This window comes from Brienomyrus brachyistius, unplaced genomic scaffold (genome assembly GCF_023856365.1).
Source record: "Brienomyrus brachyistius isolate T26 unplaced genomic scaffold, BBRACH_0.4 scaffold47, whole genome shotgun sequence".
In the NCBI taxonomy this organism is placed as follows: domain Eukaryota; kingdom Metazoa; phylum Chordata; class Actinopteri; order Osteoglossiformes; family Mormyridae; genus Brienomyrus; species Brienomyrus brachyistius.
The window spans coordinates 1459228-1483214 of NW_026042322.1; the positions used below are offsets into that span (position 1 = coordinate 1459228).

The following is a 23987-nucleotide window of genomic DNA, read 5'->3' on the forward strand; positions in this document are numbered from 1 at the left end:
ACCAATGTGGAAAACGTTTTCCGTTTCAGAAAAAGAGCAATGGGACAGGCAGCAGTGTTTCGGATGAACGTGTGGACTATGTGGTGGTGGACCAGCAGCGGACACAAGCCTTGAAGAACACAAGAGAGGCCTGGAATGATGAGAGGCAGTCCACGGAGACTGACACTCCCACCAAGGGCTCTAAGTGAAGGCTTCTTATCTGGGAGACAGAGCTCCTCACCTTCCTCCACCTCACCCTTGTATCCACGCGTTACCCATGACCCCCCCCTGTGGGACAGAGGCCCCACCCTACCTGACGTCAAGTGCCTCATTCTGTTTACGCTGCCAACTGTTCAGATGCACTGCCCTTTTGAACTGTGGTGCCAGGAGTCCCTGGTGAAATTAAGAAATTAGTGCCATTCTCTTATGTGGGAAATGTATACTTGTTGTTTGGACGTTACTACAGAGGACATCTTTGTAAATCCTGTCATTACTTTCTGCTCGACACTTTCCTGTTAAGTAAAAGTTCACCTAAAGCACACATTTCATCACATTGTAGGCCAAGGTTTTTGTTTTTTTTTTTTTTTGTTTTTTTTTTGCAATAGTAATTTTTGAGTTACTTTCATGATGCATTGACACACTTTTTCCACCTTGATCCGAGTGATTTTCTGTAGATTCGGGCTTTTAAATTCCCGTTTTCAGTTTTCTGTAGGTTCTCGTTGCGCACAGGCATGTGTTTTGGCTTATTAAACACGGTGAATCTGCAGACCATCATCCGTCATCTTCCCCGGCGCTCAGCACAAAGTGCACATCTGTGCTGCACAAAATGCAGGTAGTCATGTTGAAAAATGTCATGTATATGAATGTCCTTTATGTTCGAATATCTAGCTATGTGAAAGCTACAGTGTGTGTGTTCTGCAGGATAGAACGCTACACTTTCTCAGATGGTCAAATTAAACCATCGGGAAAAGGGTGGAATCTATAACTGTGACAGTTTTTAACGGGAAGATTTTAGACTTCCTGTTAATTATGCAAGGTATCAAACTAAAGTATAATAGAACAAATCAGGTACTCATTGAAATACTAACTTTTGCAATCAGTTGTAATTTATTTTGTTTTCTTTTTTTACCATTCATTTTAACATCAGAGGCAACGCATTTCACTCATTGCTCTTAAATTCCCGCAAGATCGACAGGAAATTTAGACACACTTGTCATGGACACGTGTTGCTTTTTCTGCAAAGTAATGCATTTCTAAAACATACCAGTTTTATTGATTGTTTGTTTTCAGTTTTAACTGGCTTACCAATTCATTGCATATTTTCTGAAGAGTATAATTTATTTTTTAATTGATATCCAGTTTTCTTGGGACTGACTGCCTTATCAACAACTTTATAAGTCTTGTAAATAGGACAAACCATTTTATGTAAACTTTTAGTACTTGAGAATCTTGTTTGTGTATGAACTAGTTTTAGTAACTTTTTCACCCTTGAACTCACCATTGATGAGATCTTTGCTGTATATAATAGCTGCATTGTTCTTGCATGTACCATTCGTTGAAGTGCTATTCCTGTTTTTCTTCCAGAATTTTTTTTTTTTTTTGCAAGACAAACTCCAAATCCTTGATGCTTAATCTTTTTTTAATGAATCAAAAGAGAAATGTACATTTTAAACTAAATAAAGACCATTATATATCATGAACAGTTCTTTTGTTTCAGCTATATTTTGAAATGACGGTGTCTTCTGTGGGAGGGCAGTGCCCCATAGGAGAGGAAAAAATAATGATATGATGATAGGTTTTCACTGATTTCAGATTAGTTTTTTAAACTACCTTTTCACTTTTGTGTCTGACAACTGGAAGCCATTTACTGAGACCGAATGGACTGAACTGCGTTTAAACTCGTAGGACGAAAATTTTAGCTATACTAACTGGTTAAACCTCAATTACTTGTCCTTTAAGTACTCCATTCTTTTGAAGTCCGACTAATTTAAAGTCAGAGTAATCATGTTGAGGTAAATATTACTTGCTCTTGCTCCGATACTTTTGCCTTCCTCTGATATAACACTCTCACAAATGAATTATTTCATTTATATGAAAGTCCGTTTCCGCTATCTGGAGTAGAAAAAAAAACAAATATTTCTCCCAATTCTGACTTTATATCTGGCTAAAAAAGTCAGAATTCTCAATCAGGCAGCGTCACTCCTCTGCAAAACGCTTAGGGATGAATATGCGTCCCAAACAGGCATTATTCATATACCCCTTACCAAAAAAGTATATTTAAAGTTCATTTTGTTAAGTATAATATTTGGGACTCCGGTTTCCCCCCACAGTACAAAAACATGCTGAGGCTAATTGAGCTAAATTGCCCGTAGGTGTGTATGTGTGAGTGAATGGTGTGTGAGTGTGCTCTGCGATGGGCTGGCCCCCCATCCTGGGTCGTTCCCTCCCTCTTGCCCATTACTTCCGGGATAGGCTCCGGACCCCCCGCGACCCAGTAGGATAAGCGGTTTGGAAAATAGATGGATGTTTGTTTTGTTTCAGAATTCTGACATAAATGTGTTTTTTTTTTTTGTACTCCAGATGGCGAAAACGGGCTTCCATGCATTTGCGATAGACAATACATACGCGTGTGACTGCTCTGCACAGGAGCTGTTCTAACATGTAAGGTGGCTTTAAAAGGTGTTCTTGTAATTGCATTTCAATTATAGTTTCAGGCGAATGTCGTTGGTGGATCCTGACGATCCACCAGTAAGAATTTCATTCTGGCTTCCCTGCGAGCCAAACACTAAAAACATCTACCTCGAAAAGCCGCTTCTCGCCTTCTGAGTCTGTGGGAACTGAAGAGAAACCCGCAAGTGGAGGGACCACAAACTCTCGCGATGTTTCGTCACGCGAACACAGCGCTGCGACATCAGGGGGAAAAAAAGCCGGGTACTCCGCCGAAACCGTGTGGCGGCGTTGTGGAGTTTTCCTCTCCCCAGTGTGCTGGATAAAATCCGTCCTCTGGGTACTTTTAGCTGTACTGTCTATCGACTTTATCGTTAAAAATAACGCCTGGTGTTAAATAAGTAGGTTTGGGGTCGCGTAGAGATATATATATTCACCTATTTGGAAGAGACGAAAGGAGGAAGACGAAATAGCTGAGAATGTCGGATACTGAGAACAACCTGCCCGAGCAGCCGGAGCCGCGGGTAGAGCAGAACGAGCCAGAAGGAGATGAAGAGGAAGGGGTAAGGATTTTATTAGTCGAAAACTATCTACCTTTCACCCCCGGGGGGTCTGTTTGGTGTGAGTATACCCCCGTTAGCGAGCGAAGGCGGTCGGCCCACCGCCGAGTTTGACGTTTAGCCGAGGAGTCAAACTTTTAAGTACGGGCTAGTCGCCGCTAGCGGCTAACCCAGCTATGCGAGTTCCTGATCCGTTAGTCCGCACACTATCAGCCCGTGGCTGGGCTTCTATCCCGAGCCTGGACGAGGTGATGGGAGTGTAGTTAATCTCTCCGGGTAAAAGTAGCAGACTCCGGCGGGTTTGGCTAGCGGGAAGAGCGCGCTTATTCCCGATTGGGGTACTCCTCGGTAAGGATGCCCGTTAGGCGCTTAATGCTGCCTTTGCCTGACCATCGGCCAGTAGGATTATACCTCCATTCATTACCCAAACTGTCTTTTACCAGTGTTCACCATTAGCTGGCTGCCGCCTGGTTAACAGACCGCGTGTAGTTAGCAGATTTCAAGGCTAGGCTAGTGCCACTTTAGCCTGCTGTGTGGAGCAGTGAGAGCGGGGGTGGCCTGTAATCGCAGTAACACCCGGGAGAAGCGGGAATGAATGGTCACTTACGGGCAGATCGAAACATCCGCTTTCATGCAAAATTAAACCCCATGCCTTTTCCCCGTCTTTTCCTTTGACTCTAAGTAACCGTTTATCTAAGAATTATTATTGAAGCGATGTGATTGTTTTGTGTGAAGACGTTTATTCTTTTATTTGTGCGGACGCACATGGGAAACGAAAGCAGAAATACGTCACCAGCAGCCCGCCCCCTTGTCTAAATGGACGCTTCCGCTGGTCAGAATATGCAGGCTTCCTTGAAAATTTTAACCACTGCTGGGTAATCGCTTTATTAATCCAAGTCCCATGTCACATTTTGCCTTCCCCACCAGTACAACGGCCTTTTCAAACTCGTTGCTAGGTTTTGTATACATAGCAGCCTGCGGTAATATACCGCCATGTATTTCTTGTAGACCATGTCTTATGATTTTGACAACACATTTTAAGTGTTCATTCGGTGCTTTGGATAAAAGCACCCAGAACACACCTCATGGTGTATATATATGTATACTATCCTCAAGCCACTGATGCTTTGTTTTGTAAAAGGGATTGCAAATTTGTTTTTAAGGATGAAGAGCCTGGAAAGAGTTACGGTGAGGAGTTTTTTCCTTCCATACAAGAGACCAAAGGTTTTCCCGGCTATGAAGAGAAAATGGTAATAAATAGTGTAATTCTGGTGCCTGAAATTGTTTGAGCTATATTTGTTTTGTGCTGGTTGGATTGATGATTCAGAATGAAAATTTCATTTGCATGAATATTTAATATTATATATAAAGTGTGTTATCCTTAAAGCAGTTAGTGAATTTTGCTCTGGATGTATTTAAATTGCTGAATTTGTGTGTGGTTCAGTGCCCTTGCAGATGTAAGTGTGATGATTTACTTGTCTGTTTTTCAGCAAACAGATCGGACCAACAGATTTGAGTATCTGCTGAAGCAGACGGAAGTGTTTGCTCACTTCATTCAGCCTGCGGCCCAGAAAACTCCAACCTCCCCTTTGAAGATGAAACCAGGCCGTCCACGGATCAAGAAGGATGAGAAACAGAACCTCCTGTCAGCGGGAGAGTAAGTATACGATGTGCATGTGGGCAGAAGTCAGAATCGGATCACATCCTTAGCTGCAATCTTCTGGGAGGTTCCTACCTTGCTGAAACTCCAGCTTGCTTTTTTTTTTCTTCTTATTTTCCTCCTGTAGCAACCGTCATCGTCGCACGGAGCAGGAAGAGGACGAGGAGCTCCTGAATGAGAACAGCAAGGCCACCAACATCTGCACCCGTTTTGACGAATCCCCCTCCTGTGAGTAACTGTGCCTTAATTCCCAGTGATCAGTTGGGGAATCAGCCTTCAGGTTGTGTGTGTCACTACCTCATGCTTATTGACCTGGTGGGTTTTTCTCTCTACAGATGTAAAATCTGGGAAACTGAGGGACTACCAGATCCGTGGGCTAAACTGGCTGATTTCCCTCTACGAGAATGGAATCAATGGGATCCTTGCTGATGAAATGGTGCGTATCGGTCTTAGGGTGTTGAAACTGTTCAGCTGTTTCTGTTTATGTGCCAATGCTGCGAATTAAGTTGCTTTCAGTTTTAAATGTATATTTTCATCTCTCATGGTTGTTCTCTCACTCAGGGATTGGGTAAGACTCTGCAGACCATCTCCCTGCTTGGTTACATGAAGCATTACCGGAGCATTCCAGGGCCCCACATGGTGCTGGTCCCTAAATCCACGCTGTGCAACTGGATGAATGAGTTCAAGCGCTGGGTGCCGTCGCTTCGTGCCGTCTGCCTCATTGGTGGCAGGGACGAAAGGGTGAGCAGCTGGGGTCTCTCGTAATGAAGCGTCCGGCTTCCCTACTTTTCTCTTTAGTTCTCACTGCCAAGCTTTTTTTTAAACATCTCCAGGCTTTGGTGAGCTCTTGCATATGCTGTGTTTTGGTTTCTAGAAGGCCGCTAGCATTGCTGATATGTTAAGTGAAGTCCTAGTTCGTTGAGAATATTGATTTGTTCAGTTGTTACTTGGATGGGCGGCACGGCGACGTTGTTGCCTCACGCATCGGAGACCTGGGTTCAAGTCTCTGCCCTGTCTCCATGTCTGGAGTTTGCACATTCTCCCCGTGTCATTGTGGGGTTTCCTCCAGGTTCTCTGCCCCCCTCCCCCCCCAGTCCAAAAGCATGCTAAAGTAAATTGAGTTACCAAATTGTCTGTAGGTGTGAATGGTGTGCGTGTGCACCCCATGATGGATCCTCTCTTCTGCGTCGTGCATTGGATGTACTTTTACTATGTGAAATTCAAATTTTCATACAAAAAGGCAGTGTATAAATATTAATGCTTTGATTCTGTGATTTATACTTGCTGCTAACCTCTGAACAGGAGTTTTCCGACGGCCCATTGTCGGTGCTGTTTTTTGCACCAACAACCTGACCTTTAGTAAATGAATTTGGTCGACATTATGAAATAGACTGACGGTGCCCTTTCGTTGTTGCCAGACTGCATTCATACGAGACGTGCTCCTGCCGGGAGAGTGGGACGTGTGCGTGACCTCCTACGAGATGCTGATCAGGGAGAAGGCAGTGTTCAAGAGGTTTAACTGGAGGTACCTGGTCATTGACGAGGCTCACAGGATCAAGAATGAAAAGTCAAAGGTGGGATTTCTGCTATTAATAACCGACCCCATCAAAACTGCCATTTGTGTGCTGTCGGTTATTCGCATTTGATCCTTTGCATTCTATCCCACATTGTCGAGAAGTCGAAGCAACTCGACACGGAGACGAGCCTTATAACACTGCTCCTCCATTTGTGCGACTTGTGTTTTTGATTTAAGCAAACTGTTGGTATTTCATTTAAAGCTGTCGGAGATTGTGAGAGAATTTAAGACGACCAATCGCCTGCTGCTGACTGGAACCCCACTGCAGAATAACTTGCATGAACTCTGGGCTCTGCTCAACTTCCTCCTTCCGGATGTGTTCAACTCCTCCGAAGTAAGCGCTCTGATATTGTAGAACAGTGTGTGTTTAATGACTGAGGAACAGGAGATGTGCTATTTTCAAGAACAAAAAGAAGTATTAAGAAACTGCCCAGCCATTCAGAATGATTTAATGCAGGAAATGTTTTGGCTATCAGTATAGATAGAAGGTTGCAGTACAGGTATATCCTATATATAATAAATTCATGCATTTTAGTTTCACCTGTGGGCTAACCTGTCCTGTTTTGTTTTTTTAAGGATTTCGATTCTTGGTTTGACACTAATAACTGTCTGGGAGACCAGAAACTAGTGGAACGTTTGCATATCGTAAGTTGGATGCTGCTTCTGCTACATTTTCTTTCCTCTCATTATTCGGGACTGTGTTCCTTGAATGACTGGCCTCTTATTTTAATTTTTCATCCCACATGACGAACTAGGTTCTGCGCCCGTTCCTGCTTCGACGTATCAAAGCTGATGTGGAGAAGACCCTCTTGCCAAAAAAAGAGGTGAAGATGTATGTAGGCCTCAGTAAAATGCAGCGAGAGTGGTGAGTACCCTGCTTGGTGTTCAGTGGACGACAGGTGGCGACCTCCATGCCTGCAACGTTTCTGCAAGTACATGGTGTCCCATGTTGCTTCTCTCAGACCCCTGTGAGGAGAAGTCATGGTTTGTCTCCTTCCTCGTCAACATTCAGGTACACCAAGATTCTGATGAAAGACATTGACATTTTAAACTCTTCTGGCAAGATGGACAAGATGCGGCTTCTCAACATCCTGATGCAGCTTCGCAAGTGCTGCAACCACTCGTATTTGTTTGACGGAGCTGAGCCTGGCCCCCCCTACACCACAGACCTGCACCTGGTCGTCAACAGTGGCAAGATGGCCGTGCTTGACAAACTGTTGCCCAAGCTGAAGGAGCAAGGTTAGGAGACTTAACCTGTCCGTCCTTGCTCATCCCTGTGCTTTGGTTGTCATGGCCTTCCGTGCATCCTCTGTGTTCTTCTGTAGTGTGAAGTCATTAGTTGGTATCTTAAGAAATTTTTACTGTTCATTTATGCACCTCCTCCCCCATTTAGGGTCCCGAGTGCTGATCTTTAGCCAGATGACCAGGATGCTGGACATCCTGGAGGACTACTGCATGTGGAGAAACTATGGCTATTGCCGTCTCGACGGGCAGACTGCTCACGAGGAGAGAGAGGCACGTTGCCACCCTTGGATTAGCTCATACATAGTGAGATGTTTACTGCATTGTGAAGTCTCATTCATGTTGTTGCACCCCCCCCATAGAGCTCCATCAACACCTTCAATGAACCCAACAGTCCAAAATTCCTCTTCATGTTGAGCACACGCGCTGGAGGCCTCGGTATCAACCTAGCCACCGCCGATGTGGTCATCATTTACGACTCTGACTGGAATCCCCAAGTAGATCTCCAGGCGATGGTAAGTTTTGTCGTCATCGTTCTGTACCTCACTTTAGTGGAGCGGCACAAAGAAGGTTTAGGTCTTGGCATCCGCTTGTGATCCGTTTTACCGACGTAATTGCTCTTGTCAGGACCGAGCACACAGGATCGGTCAGAAGAAGCAGGTCCGGGTATTCCGCTTCATCACGGAGAACACCGTGGAGGAGAGGATTGTAGAAAGGGCAGAAATGAAGCTTCGACTGGATTCGATAGTTATTCAGCAAGGTGACCGAAGTTCCAAATGAACATCAGTTTGATCAATCTCATAATTGCATGAACTATAGCTAAGATTCGAGTACAAATTTTTTAATTATACTGATAAATGACAGATGAAGGTGGTTCAGCAAGGGCCTGGTTTAACCTGTAGTTGTGAATGACTCGCTGAAGATTACTACGTCTGATTTGCAGGCCGGCTAGTGGACCAAAACCTGAACAAGCTGGGCAAGGATGAGATGCTGTCTATGATTCGCCATGGGGCCACACACGTGTTCGCATCCAAGGAGAGCGAGATCACAGACGAGGACATTGATGCGATACTGGAGAGAGGGGAGAAGAAGGTTTGTTTTGAGCCCCCTTTGGATAGTTTGTGGTGCCATTGTGGCTCCGTCTTGCTCATTATAAGAGTGGCTGATTGTGATTCTGCCTTGTAGACAATGGAGATGAAACAAAAGCTGTCCACAATGGGTGAAAACTCTCTGAGGAACTTCACCATGGACACAGACAACAGCGTGTACAACTTTGAAGGAGAGGACTACAGAGAGAAGAAGAAGGTAAGACAGTCTGGAGCCTGAACTGTCCAAGACTATCCAAGAAATATGTCTGTAATTTTGTGCTCATTTTGAAGTGTACTGTTACAGGTCATCACCAACTGGATTGAGCCCCCAAAGAGAGAACGCAAAGCCAACTATGCGGTAGATGCCTACTTCAGGGAGGCTTTGCGTGTTAGTGAACCCAAGGTTCCAAAGGTGAGTCAGAGGTCGGGGCTTGAGGTCTACTGTATGTGGGGTAAATGAAGCTGGCTGAACATCGCTGAACTTCGCTTACTTCTGCAGGCCCCTCGTCCTCCGAAACAGCCCAACGTTCAAGACTTCCAGTTCTTCCCACCTCGTCTTTTTGAGCTGCTGGAGAAGGAGATCTTGTTCTACAGAAAAACCATTGGCTACAAGGTGTCGTTTTGGAATTCATAGCAAACCTTATTAATCATGACGTTAATCCTGAATGTCTTTAGGTGATGAAACACAGGGCAAATTCTTGATCAAAGCCCCTGGGCGGCTGCCCGCCAGGTGAGACGAAAAGCATCTCATCTGAATCTGGATGATCAGAAAAACTTGCCCACTTCCAGTTAAGGTTTTTCAAATTAGAAGTTTCTTGCCCAGTGTTAATGAGTAGGCGCCTGAGCAGCACCGGTGAGCAACATTGCTCATAAAGTTGCCCTGTGTATCTTCACCTTTTCATTGGCTCAAAATTATATGTATGTCGTCTTGCGGGGTTGGGGGTCATCTTCAACTTAAGTATGTGCTGTTATTCCACCAGGTCCCTCGAAACCCTGACTTGCCCAATTCAGCACAAGTCCAGAAGGAAGAACAGAGCAAAATTGATGAAGCAGAACCGTTGACTGAGGAGGAGCTGGAGGAGAAGGAGGGTCTCCTGTCACAGGTAACCATTACTGCCCCCGTGGGACACCACAGCACTCTGGTATGCTTACTGGGGTCTTGGTCACGGTGATTGCTAAAACAACAATCTGATGTTTGTTTTATCCCATGTCCTTTCTCTACTCAGGGTTTTACTATTTGGAACAAACGAGATTTCAATCAATTCATCAAAGCTAATGAGAAGTGGGGCCGTGACGATATCGAAAACATCGCTCGTGAGGTGGAGGGAAAAACCCCAGAAGAAGTCATGGAATATTCCGGTAAGACTCCCAAGCTTTCATATTTGAGCTCAAGTCAAAGAAGTGAGAGGAACACAGGCTGGATACATTTTGTTTTGTGTTTCTTCGTGTCTGTGTGCGTGTAGCTGTTTTTTGGGAGAGGTGCAATGAGCTGCAGGACATTGAGAAGATCATGGCCCAGATTGAACGTGGAGAGGCCCGGATTCAGAGAAGGATAAGCATTAAAAAAGCTCTGGACTCCAAGGTAAAAGGAAACATCTGTCTGTGTGTGGTTCTTTGTACTTGTGTTCTAAATTTTGCTAAAACCCTAAACGACGTACAGTTTATGGGGGCTTATCATCTGAGGCCATGAGAACTTGAATGTAGCCCTTCATGGTGCAAGGCTAGCCTGCGTAACTATTTCTTCTCGCTGTCAGATTGGGCGCTACAAGGCACCTTTCCACCAGCTGAGGATATCCTACGGCACCAACAAGGGCAAGAACTACACTGAGGAAGAGGACCGCTTCCTCATCTGCATGCTGCACAAGCTGGGCTTCGACAAGGAGAGCGTCTACGACGAGCTCAGGCAGTGCATCCGCAACTCCCCCCAGTTCCGCTTCGACTGGTTCCTCAAGTCAAGGACTGCCATGGTGAGGGGGAGAGGGGGTGCAGCCATGCACCGGGAAATGGAAGTGGACTCCTTAACGACGGCAAAGCTATGATGCGTCTGTCTGATGCGTTTATGTATGTGTGTTTGCGTATAGGAGCTTCAGAGGCGATGCAATACTTTGATCACGCTGATAGAGCGAGAGAACATGGAGCTGGAGGAGAGGGAGAAAGCGGAGAAGAAAAAGCGAGGACCGCGGACATCCTCGGTACGTCAACACAGGCCCACCTGTCCGACAGTGCCCTCCATCACTGCCCAATGTTCCTTTTTACTTGCTCGTTTTCCGCGTTTCATGCCCTTCAGAGCAGAAGTGCAACATTGTAACATCTTTGCTTTCAGGCCCAGAAGCGAAAGGCAGACGGTGCCCCGGACGGCCGGGGGCGGCGGAAGAAGCTGAAGATATGAAGCGAATCCTGGCAGGACTTGGCCAGTCTCTAGCTTTTAGGGACGATAGTGCTGTGTTTGTTTTACGGGTTGTGATTATGTACTGTACAAACCCCAGCTTCAGTTGATGTACTGGAACGAATAGTACACGTGTTATGGTGACTTACGAAATACTGCACAAGTGCAGAAATTATTTTTTTGAAACCTCCTTTTCTAACATTAATGGATATTATGCTACTTTTTAAAATGCGTTTTATTTATACCTTTGGTTAACTACGGCATTCCATTGCTTTTAAACCCCCCCCCCCCCCCCCAAGATGCCACGTTTTACCTCTATAATTGGAGTAGAAAGTGTACACATAAAATAGGGCTTCAATTTTTGTAAATCTGTTGAAATTTGAGATCTGCCCCAAAAATGGGTGTTTACCCCATAGTTTGAGGCACTAGTCTATGTTTATATGTAAGTGGATTCACTGTCTCTAGGTGAAGATTAGCCATTACTGATGTTTGGCTGAAAAAAAAGGGTGTAAAACTGAAAATTATTCATTGTTAATACCTGCTCAGGTGTTGACTATTAAAAATGAAAATCCTCTTCAAGCTTGTGTGATCAGAGTAGTTTGTAGATGCACGTATGACGCTATTGACACCTGTGAGCTTCGCCGATAGCCATGAAATACCCATGCTACAGTGTTCCTTTGGAAAATCATTTACTCAGCATTTTGAGAATAGTAGCACGTCGCAAAATGTGTGGTTCACAATTTTTCAATATGTACCAGCGTGTGCTGATGTCTTAATGTGTCTTTACTCATTTGCTATGATCGGTACATAGGTAGCACACTTGGCATACACACAGTCGCCTTTGAAAAGTCCTGAAAAATGTATAAAAGTCATTGAATTGTTAATGCACCTCACAGGTTACAATTACATTATAATCCCTTTCTGTAGCACCATGTCAATGTTCTGTTGAAGTGGGAACAGGCATATTGAAAGTGCAGCAGGGTACAATTATAAAAACAGGTTAATTGGGCAGACACCTTAAGCAGGGGTGAACATCACCTACTTCCCAACTGAGACCCCAAAGCCTTGTCACGGCGTAGCCCGCGTAATACAAAGAGTTGCCCATATTGACAGTTTCTTACTGAGGGAAAAAAAAACCACACAATTTTTACACAGAACTATATATAAAAAACACCAAGTAAACTAGTGTTAAATCATCCAGAAAGTTCTGTCAAAGTTGCTTGTTGCTCAAGGGGATAAGGGAGGCTACCTTAATTGTTGCTCCTGGAGAGAGCCTCAGTATGCACTCTTGTTCCTCTTGGGGAACTGCCTTCAGCTTGGACTCGGCATTTTCTGTGCTTCTGGGCTTTCAAATGCCAGCCATTCCTACCTACTGGGGAAAACGTCTTGTCGCTTGGCAACCAGGGCGGCAGGAGGGCAGCCGTTCAGACGTTTAGACGTAACGTTTTCAATATACGAATTTACCAATGCAAGTCTATGTGCTAACGACAGTAAGATGTGTAGTGGGGAGTCCAGCCCGTATTAATGCCTATGCCTGTAGCAGTGGGAGTAAACGCTGTTCGATAAGCCCCGTGTTCCAGGTCAGGGTGTCCCTTCATGCATTGACGTGCTGGTTGGAAGCCGACAGTCTTCCTCGTGGCCTTGCACCGTTTGAAAGGTGGGGAGAGGTGACTTCAGTGCTATTGCTGGAAGGTACCAGGATGACTGGGACTTTGGGCAGCCAGCAGAGGGGAAAGGGGGTAAAAGTGGGGGGTGAGGGATCGGTGAGGGGGAGGGGGGATTGGTTACACCTCGGAGCTGTTCCTCCTGCTCATCGTCTCTCTGCTGCTGTGGCTGCTGCCTTGATAAGCCGAGCAGGACGAGGAAGAAAAGGGCGGTAGCTTCTTCTCGGAGGCGCGGCGGCGCCTCCACCAAAGCAGGAGGACGACGGCGAGGACAGCGATGCAGATTAGGAGGACGAGGCTCGCCAGCCCCACCACCATGGGCAGCTGCTCTACTGTACTGCCAGACTCCCTCCCAAAGTTGTCCAGCAGGGGGCGATCAGGAAGCTCTGCGAGGACAGGCCAGGGCTCGCGCTGGCTCACTCTCAATCTGTCGCCGCGGTCAAGAGCGATGTGTTGGATGTTAGTGCCCCGGCTGTTCTCCGGGCCGATCGTCTCCACCTCGACTTGGGAGGCCCGGCGACTCCGACTCTGACCCACGCCAGAGACGCCGTGGAGGTACTCCAGACTCCTCTTTCCCAGTCCACGGTTAGCATTGTCCCTGGAGCGAACCATGTAGATTGTGTGGATGTACCATTCTCGCCCAGCTGCCACCTGGAGAGTGTACAGGAGGTCGAGAGTTTCAGAATGTTGGTGCCTACTGTCGAAAGAAGTTCCCCTTGAAGTCTTTCTCAAATCAATGCACTACACAGACCAAAGAACTGAGGGACCTGTAGTACTTACAGGAACTGGCCACATAAGTCACACCCATTGTTGATACAAGAGCTCACCATGATCTCACTATACTCCTGAAGCGAAGGAGCGTAGGGCAACAACGACCTCACCTGGAAGAGCGGGGATGAGGACAGGGTAAAGCCGTCTGAGCCGGGCTGTTGGACCAGCGAGAGAGCACCTGGAGTATCTGCTGCCAGCGAGGCCTCGAAGCGGATGTTCCCGAAAACTGTGGCCTGGGTCTCTGGCTGTGCTTTGTCCTACGGCGGAGATGCACAAGCTCTAGACACTCAACCAAGTACAGCATACTCAATAGATACTAATTTCAGTATACAGCAAATACGAGGCAGAAGTAATCGTATACATAGTATCATTCACTCAATTTCCTATTTTTGGAACAGAAATTAGGAACTCTCATTGCATATATACGATTACTGTGCTTGAAGTGAACAACAGAGCTATTTAACATACGGTATATAACTATGACTCATCATTGCTCCGGATCAAAGGGATTCGATGGATGGGGCACGCTAATTTGAGAACAACATGCTGGCATACCAGGATTTTGAATCTGTAGAGCAGAGATGAGGCATCAGCCAGACAGCCGTACTCCTTGTCGATGGGGTTGTATTTGGGGACGTATCCGTCGATGCCAGTGCACAGGAAGACCTTCTCGATACTGCATGTGAAGGAGTCACCCAAGTTCTGCACGGGGTCTACCATCACGCGCCCGTAGATGTGAGACCCTAGAGGAGATTCAGAAGCTGATGACACTGTAGGGGTTATGGGCATAGAGATGTACTGCATATTAAAAGTGTGGGAGGTTCTACTGGACAGCTTGGAGGGGGAGAGATTTGGTACCTTCTGAAAAGGCCACATCCGCGCCCTCCCCGAAGCCCATGGAACCATCGGATATCCACAGTTCCCTCTTGGACAGCAAGAACATCTGGGTGTTGAGGGTGAATTCAGCCGCCACTGGGTCGCTGACCTGGGGACAGTGATGGGGAGATTTATGACCTACTCAGAACAGTACGGGAGACAGTGTCTCCCAAGCTTCATGATGCCACCACCCACTGGCTCTAAGAAAAAGCACATTTAGTCACATCAGGCATAGTTAGCCATTTGTACTCGATATTTTTATTAGTCGTCACATTATACACTACGATAAAAGTTCGGCGTACAGCATAGAGGAACAGCAAGTATGTATCATCTCAATACACAACTGGTGCGTTCTCTGTCTTCGTGTTCTTGCATGTTTGTTCTTGGGAGAAAAGTTAACAAGAACACTAGGACGTTCTTCGCATTCTTGGTATCGATAAACACCCATGGACACCCTTTACAGGAGATCTCGTCCCTCACCTGCTGGAAGCGGATGTCCACGTCGAAGGTGAGGGGCTCCCTGGGGTGGCACACGGGGGGAATGCTGAACTCTCGGCTGGGGGCCGCGATGCATGGGATGAGCTTCACGGTGTAGGTGCCTGAATAGTCCCTCACCTGCGGGAGAACGCATGCTAGCCTCCTTAGCAAAAGCACAACACCCCCTAATGGGGGCTGCAATCCCACAAATAATTTACAGGCCTAATCTAATTACACTCATTCTCTTTAAAGGTGCTGACTTCCTGGAGGTTGCTGGTTCAAATCCTGAGAGGGGTCCTGCTGTTTTATCTTTCTCAATTCAATTTAAACTTATTTTTATATGGAGCTTTTCACAAGGTGCTTTACGTGGGTGTGTTGTAATACATTCCTTCATCCTTTATACAGAATGATTCAAAAAAGGGGAAAGGAAAGACAAAGAAATTAAAGAAAAGCACTGATCTTAACAGAAATTATCCCCGGATGCGCGAAGAGCCAAGGCAGGCGACTTCCGAGATATTTTCTGCAAAGTAAGTCTTGCAGGTGTTTTAGCGGGAAATCCTTAGTGGGAACTCACAGCGAAGTCGGACACAAAGCTCCACTGCTGCATGGGCTGGTTGTAGGTGGGCTCAGTCCTGACCAGTGACAGCGTGAAGGTGAGGCCTGGGTGGTCCACTGACATAACCATGGACGACAGGGATGTTCCTGAAGCAGGTATGGAATCGAGGGGTAATGGTCAGGGGATGCGTACATATGTACATCCACTTTACTCATACTCATACTCATATCCTGCTTAGCCGGATAACTTTGCGGATTTAAGGTAGTCTGGGCTAAATGTAAGTGAACAAAGATAAAGTCCATCTATCTTAGACTACCTTAAATTCGATAAATTATCCGGCTAAGCAAGAAATTCTGCTTTGTGGAAACAACCCCCAGGCCCTGACACACAACCACAACGCAAAACCTACACCTAGTTGTGATCCTTCCCATAAGCAAATGCCCATTTTGCTTTGTGGCCTTCTTGCACTGACCCCCAAGCAAACATCTCTTTTCGTTCCTTCCCAGGCACTTTCGTTAAATCCATTACCTCTCTGTTCTACCCAGAGTAGGTTGTAGGGTTGCCAGGTTACACCGCATGCCAACAAGGGCTTGGCGGGAATGCAGCTTCATACCTGGGTGCGACATGACGAACTGTCCCCGGAAACGGGCCTCTGTCTTGAAGTTGACCACTAGGCGTCCCTCCTCATTGATCCTCATGCTGGTGGGATACATGGATCCTGTGGAGGCAAGGAACCACTTTACGTAAAAGGGACAATTCAAGCGGAATTCATACAGAACTGTTAGCGGTAGTGCGATTTTCAAATATTACATCGTCTAAGTGCTGTATATTGCTTCTGCCCGATAGTTCCCCTAGAGCAAGCCAGAGGCAATGGCGGTAAGGGAATAACTACCAAGCTGGACTAAACCTTGGGAGGAACCAGACTCAAAGGGGGGGGGCATCCTCCTAAGGCCAGCAGTGGAAGGCCAAAATTATGAGCAACAGATTTAATAAAATAATAGAAATGAACAAAAATGCATTAACACATAATTTTTTTTTAAATACATGGCCAGAAGAGGGCAGCAAAGAGCAAGGCGGGGGGGCACCTTGTAGCTCAGCCTCCGGGGGGCTGCCGATGCCGTCCTGCCACAAGATGGCGGTATCGTACACAAAGGTCAGCCGTAGCTCCGATTGCAGGTCAAAATGCTGCCAGCCACCCACCGCCACAGGGGAGTGGAAGACGTAGGACACAAAGAGGGGCACGCGCAAGGTGACATAGGACTGCACCAGGTTCAGGACCTGCATGGGGGACCAGTAGAGACAGACGCCGTTTTTAGAAAATATCTGGGCTTTAATGGAGAGACAGGCACCGGGCTGCTCCACAGACAGTTAGAGGCCACCATGCTTAGCCGCTGCCTAGATAGCTGTTAGCATAACATCTGCATTGAGACTTACTACTCAAGCACTCAAAAACGTTGGAAAGCAGGTGTTCTATTGGTGAAGAAACTAGACTCAAATCTTGTGATCTTAAAGGAAGTTAAGCAAAATTGCTTAAGCAGAGGCAGAAATAGTTTGCCATGGCTGTTTTGAGTAAACGTACACACTAAATAAAAAGGTAACATGTATATCACAGTCACATACAGGTTTATCGTGGTGCTGTGAATAGTCATAATATCAAATGAACAGCTTTTAATGAGGCAGCTTTAAATAATACGAACTTGGCAGAAGTCCCGGTTTTATACAATTTCCCATGATGTTAGAAGTCGCCCAGAAAGGTACCTGGCCATCTGTGCCAATCGACCCTCCGCAGTCGCCCAGCAGCTCAGACATGTCGTAATAGCTGTGAAACTCCCAAAGACAGGCCTCCAGGTTCAGGTTGCGGTAGAACCGCAGCGAGTTGGCGCTCCGCATCCCTGCACTGTACTGGTATGGCGCTGTCTCGCCAATGATCTCCGGGTTCTTGGTGCCATCGGTGATGAAGCCATAGCGAGTCTGGACCTCATTGTAATCCAGCAGGTTGGAGCAGCGGTGGTTGCCAACGCGAGTCCCGTCGGGGCTCAGAGTCAACTCAAAATTGGATAGAGGCCGAGTGGAGATCACTGGTAACATGCCTGGGGGTAAATAAATCCTGCTTAGAGACCATGTGCGAGATTCATGCATGCTGCTGATGCAGCAGTCGCTGTAGAAGGGGCTCCTTACCGTCCATGTGCGGCATAGTGACCGTCAGCTTGATGAGGTTGGGGAAGTCGGGATCATCGGACCCCGTGTAGCGAATCTTAGCTGAGAAGGGTTCAGCCCCCACTGTTCCCGGGATACGAGGCTGACAAAGACCTACATGAGAGGATGACAACACCTGAAATGTTTAAAGAACGTTGACTCTATGTTGACCTCTACATATATGATATGAAAGGACTGAGGTGGAAAAAGCATTAATCCAGATTATTAAGGATTATTATAGGGTGAGCAGATAATGCATGTCAGGCAGAAGACTTTGAGCTACTTCAGGTTTTACTTTAAAGCTGAAAGGCTCCTGTGATTGGCTAAATAATTCAGTTCTTCTTGCAGTTCTATTGGTTTGTTTCCTTGATTGAAAGACTCATCCGGCTGTTTCATATTAACATTAGTGAGACATGCATGTTTACGGGATCAGCACACAGTAAGAGCTTCAGTGAAATTCCTGACATGGATTATCCGGTCACCCTAATATAGAGGAAAACAATATGACTGGCCCTCAGGTAGGTACACTCACCCTCCTCTCTGCTGATCACTACCACAGGGCTACTGAGCTCCAGCCCGGCTTCACCGTTGGCATTGTAGGCCCGTGCAGCGCACTGTACACGTGAGCCTGGCTGGAAGTAGATGGAGTCCAGCGTGATGGACTTGGTGTTGGTGAAGAATGTGTTGGTGTCGACCTCGCGCATGGGGCTGGTGACGCCGTCGGCCTCACTCGGTGCGCTCACCAACCAGCGGTACTGTGTCAGCGTGTCGTTGATGTTCTCCGCTGAACAGATGGAGCCCGTCTTATCAAAGTCAAAGTACTTGGGGTTGCAGGCCTTGGGGTTGAGATTTGGAGGGTCAAGGTAAGAGGGAGTACTATTATTATTATTATTACATCATTTCTTGTTTTGTAGATTGGGAGCAGAAGGTCTTGGAGGTGGGACAAACTTTGGTGTAGTTTGCACGAGAGATGTGTGTGAGAACCTTACCGTCACGCAGACAACGGGGTAGCCAGTAGGAGGGTGCGGGTTGTCCTTAGCACGTGCTGTGTCATCATACGTGAGCAGGGACACCACTTGGGGCACGGCGGGGAAGGTGACGTCCGCCACACTGTCAACCTCCTCAATGTACACGATGGCTTTGCTCATCTGAGGAGGAGGCCATTTATGGGTTACGACAACTACCCACTAGGTATTTAGGGACGCTAGGGTCAAGTTGGAAAGAGATGCAGAGGATAGAGACACTGAGCAGTTTTTAGGCTAGGCTGCACGCTAAGAAGCACATGCGTGGTACGAATTTTGCAAGCAAAGCTTCCAGCTGTTTTCTGGAAGCAGCGTGGCTCAAAGGCAGCAGCTGTCTTGCTGTTTTCACTGCCAGTATTCCGGCTCTTGAGGCCTTTTGGCCAAAACTCCAAGGTCGTCATTTAATCTTCATAGACCTCTGGGTTAATTGGTGGATGGGAAGGTCTAAACCTGCTACCCTCACCTGTATCTCAGCCACCATGTACTCATCCGGCTTCATGTGCACGGTGAAAGCCTCTCTCATCTCCCTCTGGCCATCATACAGGATCTGCACCTCCACGATATGCTCCTTCTCACCTTCCTTAAACTCCACATCTGACATGGGAACAAGACGCAGCCCATAAACATGCAAGGCTTGGACACCAGCAGTACAAGGATTCTCCAAGACAAGGCTATAGCTGAGAACGTCTATTAAACAGCCCAGAATTTACCTTCTGATAGGGGGTTGTAGTCTTCTCCTGATGTGGCTGAGCCATCCTTTGTGTGTACCCTCACCAAAGACACCTTTGAGGTGTCTCCCAGACGCAAGACAGGGATTTTCACGACAGCCTTCTGCCCTGGGATCTGCGGCTCCCGAATGCTGTACTTGATCTCTGAGAACTGGATGATGGGCTCTGTGGAGGGGTGAGGGAAGAAAGCAATGGTCCTGGTGATCAGTCTTGTAGGGGTCAGGGAAAACAGTTCTAGATAGACCTACCAGACATACTTCATTTTAAACCCTACTAGGACTACCCTGCAACATTATGTCATTCAGAAACACACACACCCACTGGAAGCGAAGGTAGCATGGAGAAAACTTACTGTCTTTCTCATCTGTTATCTTGACCTCTGCCTCCTTCTGCTCTCCCAGTGATGCGCCGAATGGCGACTCGCTTCGTGGCGTCCCAAGCACCAGGCGGAACTCCTCCTCTTCCTCATATATTGAGTCGTCTACCAACGTCACTACACATGGCTTTTCGCTCTCTCCTGTGAGCCCAATCCAAAGAGTTGTAGTCAGAGAGGGCCCCTTGATTATTTAAGGCATGCAAACACTAACTCGGAGGGACACTTGGGTAGGAGGTTACCTGGCAGGAAGGTGATGATGGAGCTGTCAGTGTTGGGCCGCTCATCATAGTCCATCATCACCTGTGCAGAGCCCTGGCGGGTGTAGCACCTCACGGTAGACTTGTGGCTAAGATCTCCACTGCGGTACAACATGGCACGGGCCTTCCCATCTGCCTCGTCCACCCGATACACGGGGTCTTTGAATTGTACCTTGGGCACTGACGCAGAGCACAATGCTAATGAGTGGGTACCACGCTCAGCCAAGATACCTGACACTTATCTAGCAGGTTGTGGTGAACTTGGAGCCTATCCCAGCCTAGGGTACTGCATCACGGGGCACCAATTCACACACAAATCACACCACATTCAATTAAGAGGTCGATATTGGGTTGAATGCACGTATTCAGACGGAGAGAGAGTACCTGGGACAAACCCATGGAAACTCCACACGTACTATACCAGTCAAAGGTTTGGACACACCTACCCATACAAAGGTTTATGTGTACTATTCTCTACATTTTGCAATAGTTATGGAATTATATACTGACCAAAAACACATTAAACAAAAATTATAATTTATTGGGTGGGGTTGGCAGCTCTGTGGGTTGGAACTCAATGGTCCTCAATGGTGGGTTCAAATCCCATGGTCCTGTGATGCCACCATTGGACCCTTGAGCAAGGCACTTAACCCCAATTGCTCCATGGACTGGCTGACCCCACATTGTCCTCTATGCCAGTTTTAAGAGGACTCCTAGAATGTTTTTCCAGCTGTCCTGAAGAAGATCCCACATATATGCTGAGCACTCATTTGTTGCTTTTCCTTCACTCTCTGGTCAAACTCCACCAAAATCATTTTTATTGCATTTAGGTCAGGTAGCCAGGTCATGTGATACGACACTACCGATCTCCTTTGTAGGTGACTTGGTGTGTCCAAACTTTTGACTGGCATTGTATGGAGTTGGGTGACATTCAAAACCACAACCCTCGAGGTGTGTAACTGTAGTAATACCTGCTGAGCCACCTTGCTATTACTTATATAATATTTCTCATGAATAATCTTCGTCATGAATAAACCTAGCACTTCCCTCCCCTCATGAAGACTCACAGTCAGTAACCGTGTCATTGATGGTAATAGTGGTGCGACTGGGCTCTCCCAACACTGCATTCATGGGCATCCGCAGCACCAGCTCAAACTTCTCGGCTCCCTCCACGATCGGCTGGCCCAGGTCGTCCAGGATGGTCACGCGGAACGTTTGCATGGTCACACCGGGGGCAAAATCCAGATTCCTACTGATGCCCACGTAGTCAACTCCAGCTGCCGGTAAGACAGGTGATATGAGGGTCAAGGAACTCTCTGCCTGCTATCCGGGTTCCAAACCTAGCAGGGCACAAGTTCTGGACACGATTTCCTTCAGCTAATAGTTACGTAACATTTAAAACAAGAAAAAACTATAATAAACTGACTAACAGGTCAGATCGGACTCATCATGCCCCCATTGCCCTCTTACCCTCAGCTGACAGCAGTTCGGTTTTCCTGGAGCGCACCATGACCGTGGCAGTCTTGGACAGATCGGTCCCTGTCCTCCACACTTGGACCTCCACGTAGCCGGCGCTCTCGTCCACTGAGTACTCAGGTTCTCCAAAGTAGAGCGAGGGCTCTGTCACAAAGACAAGATGATTAAAAGTATTAATTCTTGCACTCTATCTACGCTCTACCTAAGCTGTGCCAGGTCCGGGAACCAGCAATTAAGGTTCCGGGTGGCTTCTGGACAGGTGCCATTGAAGAGGACACTTAAGGACACACAGTGCTGATTATGTTGATGTGTCTTTGATTACCATGAGGAGCGGGAAACTACAAAGTAAACGTTGAAGTGGGCCCCAGTATCACTTGTAATTATAAAAATGGCAAGTCTTATTCAGGCCTTCCTGAAGGGTATTCTTGTCTGCTGGAACATACGCTAATAATAGGGATGGAAGTGGAACAAAAGTAGCTTATAACGTCACTGTTGTAGCACAGTTCACAAGCCACTCCCACACTCAAACTACCCTTGACCCTACTGGGTTTCGAGCAGCACATCGTACGCCAGTTATCTGTAAACCTTTCATTCTTCGCCTGAGGGCTAAAGGCAGAGCATCACGGACAGTGCTCCCGAGGCTCCTGGACCTCGGATTATTTGGAGAGCCCATGAATGTGCTCTATGCCAGAGTGAAAGGAGGCAGTCATGCTACCAGACTACTTTGGTGAAAAAGGCGAGGAAGCAAGAAGTGAAGGGCACCACACTGGCCGCATACCAGGCCATGGCCCTTGCTGGGCAGCCTAAAGCCTGTGGGCTCATTCAGCATCATTGACAAGCCAACTTGTCACTAAGTCCCAACCATCCATGGCCAGGCACCCCCAAGAACTACAAAAAAATTAGTGCGTGGCAAGATTTCCACCCACATGGACTAGGGCTGTGTTTGGGAACATGAATCTCATGTGCCGTTAGACTGTGCTCTTCTTCTTTGCTTGTTTCACAAGGCTGTGTCAAACTATTCAACTTCATGTCTGACAATGACGACACGCCGGGATCAAACAACAGGCCTGAGATTAGCATGCTGAGGCTGGGAATCAAAGAGAAAACCAGCCAGATGATCCGTAGCTCAGGTGTCAGCCACGCCCTGGCACATCTAAGATTTGCTGCCAGTTGTTGGCAGGGGAAGAAACCTATAAGTGAAATTCTGGACGTACAAAACAATTCCAAAATGCTAATGTGCATGAGGTGCTCATTCTTTACCAGAGATCTGAGGTAATGACATTAATCTTCACAAAATTTCATAATACTGCGGGACTTTCTGGAAAGCAGAAGATTATCCTGTATGATCAGTATGACGTCGTTTCTGTCTGTCACCCCGTCCTTCCTGCACCTGCCAGACGGAGGATAACATTCCAGAAATTACCATGGTCTAAAGCTACCGTCTAGAGCTTAATAGATCTGTGTAGATGTCAGAGGTTCACTCTCCCGAGAAACAAATATGGACAAAATTCTGAGGCGGATTTTGGGTGTGTTCCAAGTTCACACTGTAGAATGAGTTTCTATATGGAAAACATGGTTTTAATCCTATTTTAACTGGAAACTTTGTAAAAAATAATTGGCAATCTGCATTCACATTGCAATCAAGTGTCATTCTTTTTTTGTTATTTATTTTTATGTTTTTTGTAAAGGAGATCCGTCTCTTGTAGCTTATTACTCATTTGGCAGAGTAACCCAATAAGGTGCCTTGTCATTCTGTTCCCGAAAGACTGTCCATTTTATGAATGAACTAGACTGTAAAGTGGTCTTTCTTGCTCAGTAATCACTGGCTTTTTTGAAGTACATACTCATTAGTGGGACACTGTCTGCTTAAAGCAATGTCCCACTCCCCAGACAGGAAATATAAATTAATGTCGACCTTCAACAGAATGAATATATATAGCAAGGACGGAAAGGCATGAGGGACAAACTTCAAGAGTGACAAAGGCAGAGGTTATGGTGTCGTAAATAATGGGGGGATCATATTCATAATGAGTACTTAAGGACGCCTTTCAAATGGGAAACATACAGCCGATGCATCCAGCCCTCCTGCGACACTCGACTGCTCTTCTCATGTACGCCTTTGATCAGAACGGATAGTTGTGATCAAAAGGCTTTCACGTGCAGCCACACTACCCAAAAGCATGCTGCAGCTTAATGCTTTTAATATTCCTGAGACTGACTCGCCCAGCAGCCACAAAGAGCAATGCGGGGAGTGTGACTGTACTGTTTGGGATCTTGCGTCATCGTTTGTGAGGGATTATATTTTTTAGGGCGCAGTGTTTTTCCTACCCACGGTATTTTTTCTATTTTTTTTTTTCATTTAAGTGGCACAATGGGCCCATCTTCCGTACTGTTGACGTTCACAAAGAGCGTTGAAAGATCAAAAAGGTT

The 23987-nt window shown here is 46.6% G+C and overlaps 2 protein-coding genes and 1 pseudogene across 8 annotated transcripts in view; 2 read left to right on the top strand and 1 right to left on the bottom strand.

Moving 5' to 3' along the window:
* The window catches only part of LOC125723364 (GRB2-associated-binding protein 1-like), a 40810-nt gene extending 39131 nt beyond the window's left edge, over positions 1 to 1679 (top strand). For all 7 annotated transcript variants that reach the window (XM_048999871.1, XM_048999872.1, XM_048999870.1 and 4 more), the window contains one exon: positions 30 to 1679. In XM_048999871.1, the coding sequence (XP_048855828.1) occupies positions 30 to 188 (159 nt within the window). In that variant the 3' untranslated portion in view covers positions 189 to 1679. The remainder of the gene's footprint in view (positions 1 to 29) is intronic.
* An 813-nt stretch (positions 1680 to 2492) lies between these two features.
* smarca5 (SWI/SNF related, matrix associated, actin dependent regulator of chromatin, subfamily a, member 5) lies at positions 2493 to 11737 on the top strand. The gene is made up of 24 exons (XM_048999869.1): positions 2493 to 3209; positions 4370 to 4456; positions 4697 to 4863; positions 4994 to 5094; positions 5202 to 5302; positions 5428 to 5607; positions 6285 to 6440; positions 6645 to 6776; positions 7019 to 7087; positions 7198 to 7307; positions 7455 to 7681; positions 7836 to 7957; positions 8047 to 8199; positions 8312 to 8444; positions 8628 to 8776; positions 8870 to 8989; positions 9077 to 9184; positions 9272 to 9385; positions 9753 to 9875; positions 9999 to 10131; positions 10236 to 10354; positions 10527 to 10739; positions 10854 to 10964; positions 11096 to 11737. Exons 1-24 carry the CDS (start codon positions 3126 to 3128, stop codon positions 11159 to 11161), a joined length of 3078 nt encoding a protein of 1025 aa, XP_048855826.1. The 5' UTR covers positions 2493 to 3125; the 3' UTR covers positions 11162 to 11737.
* A 93-nt stretch (positions 11738 to 11830) lies between these two features.
* LOC125723362 (FRAS1-related extracellular matrix protein 2-like) overlaps positions 11831 to 23987 on the bottom strand; it is a 35309-nt pseudogene continuing 23152 nt past the window's right edge.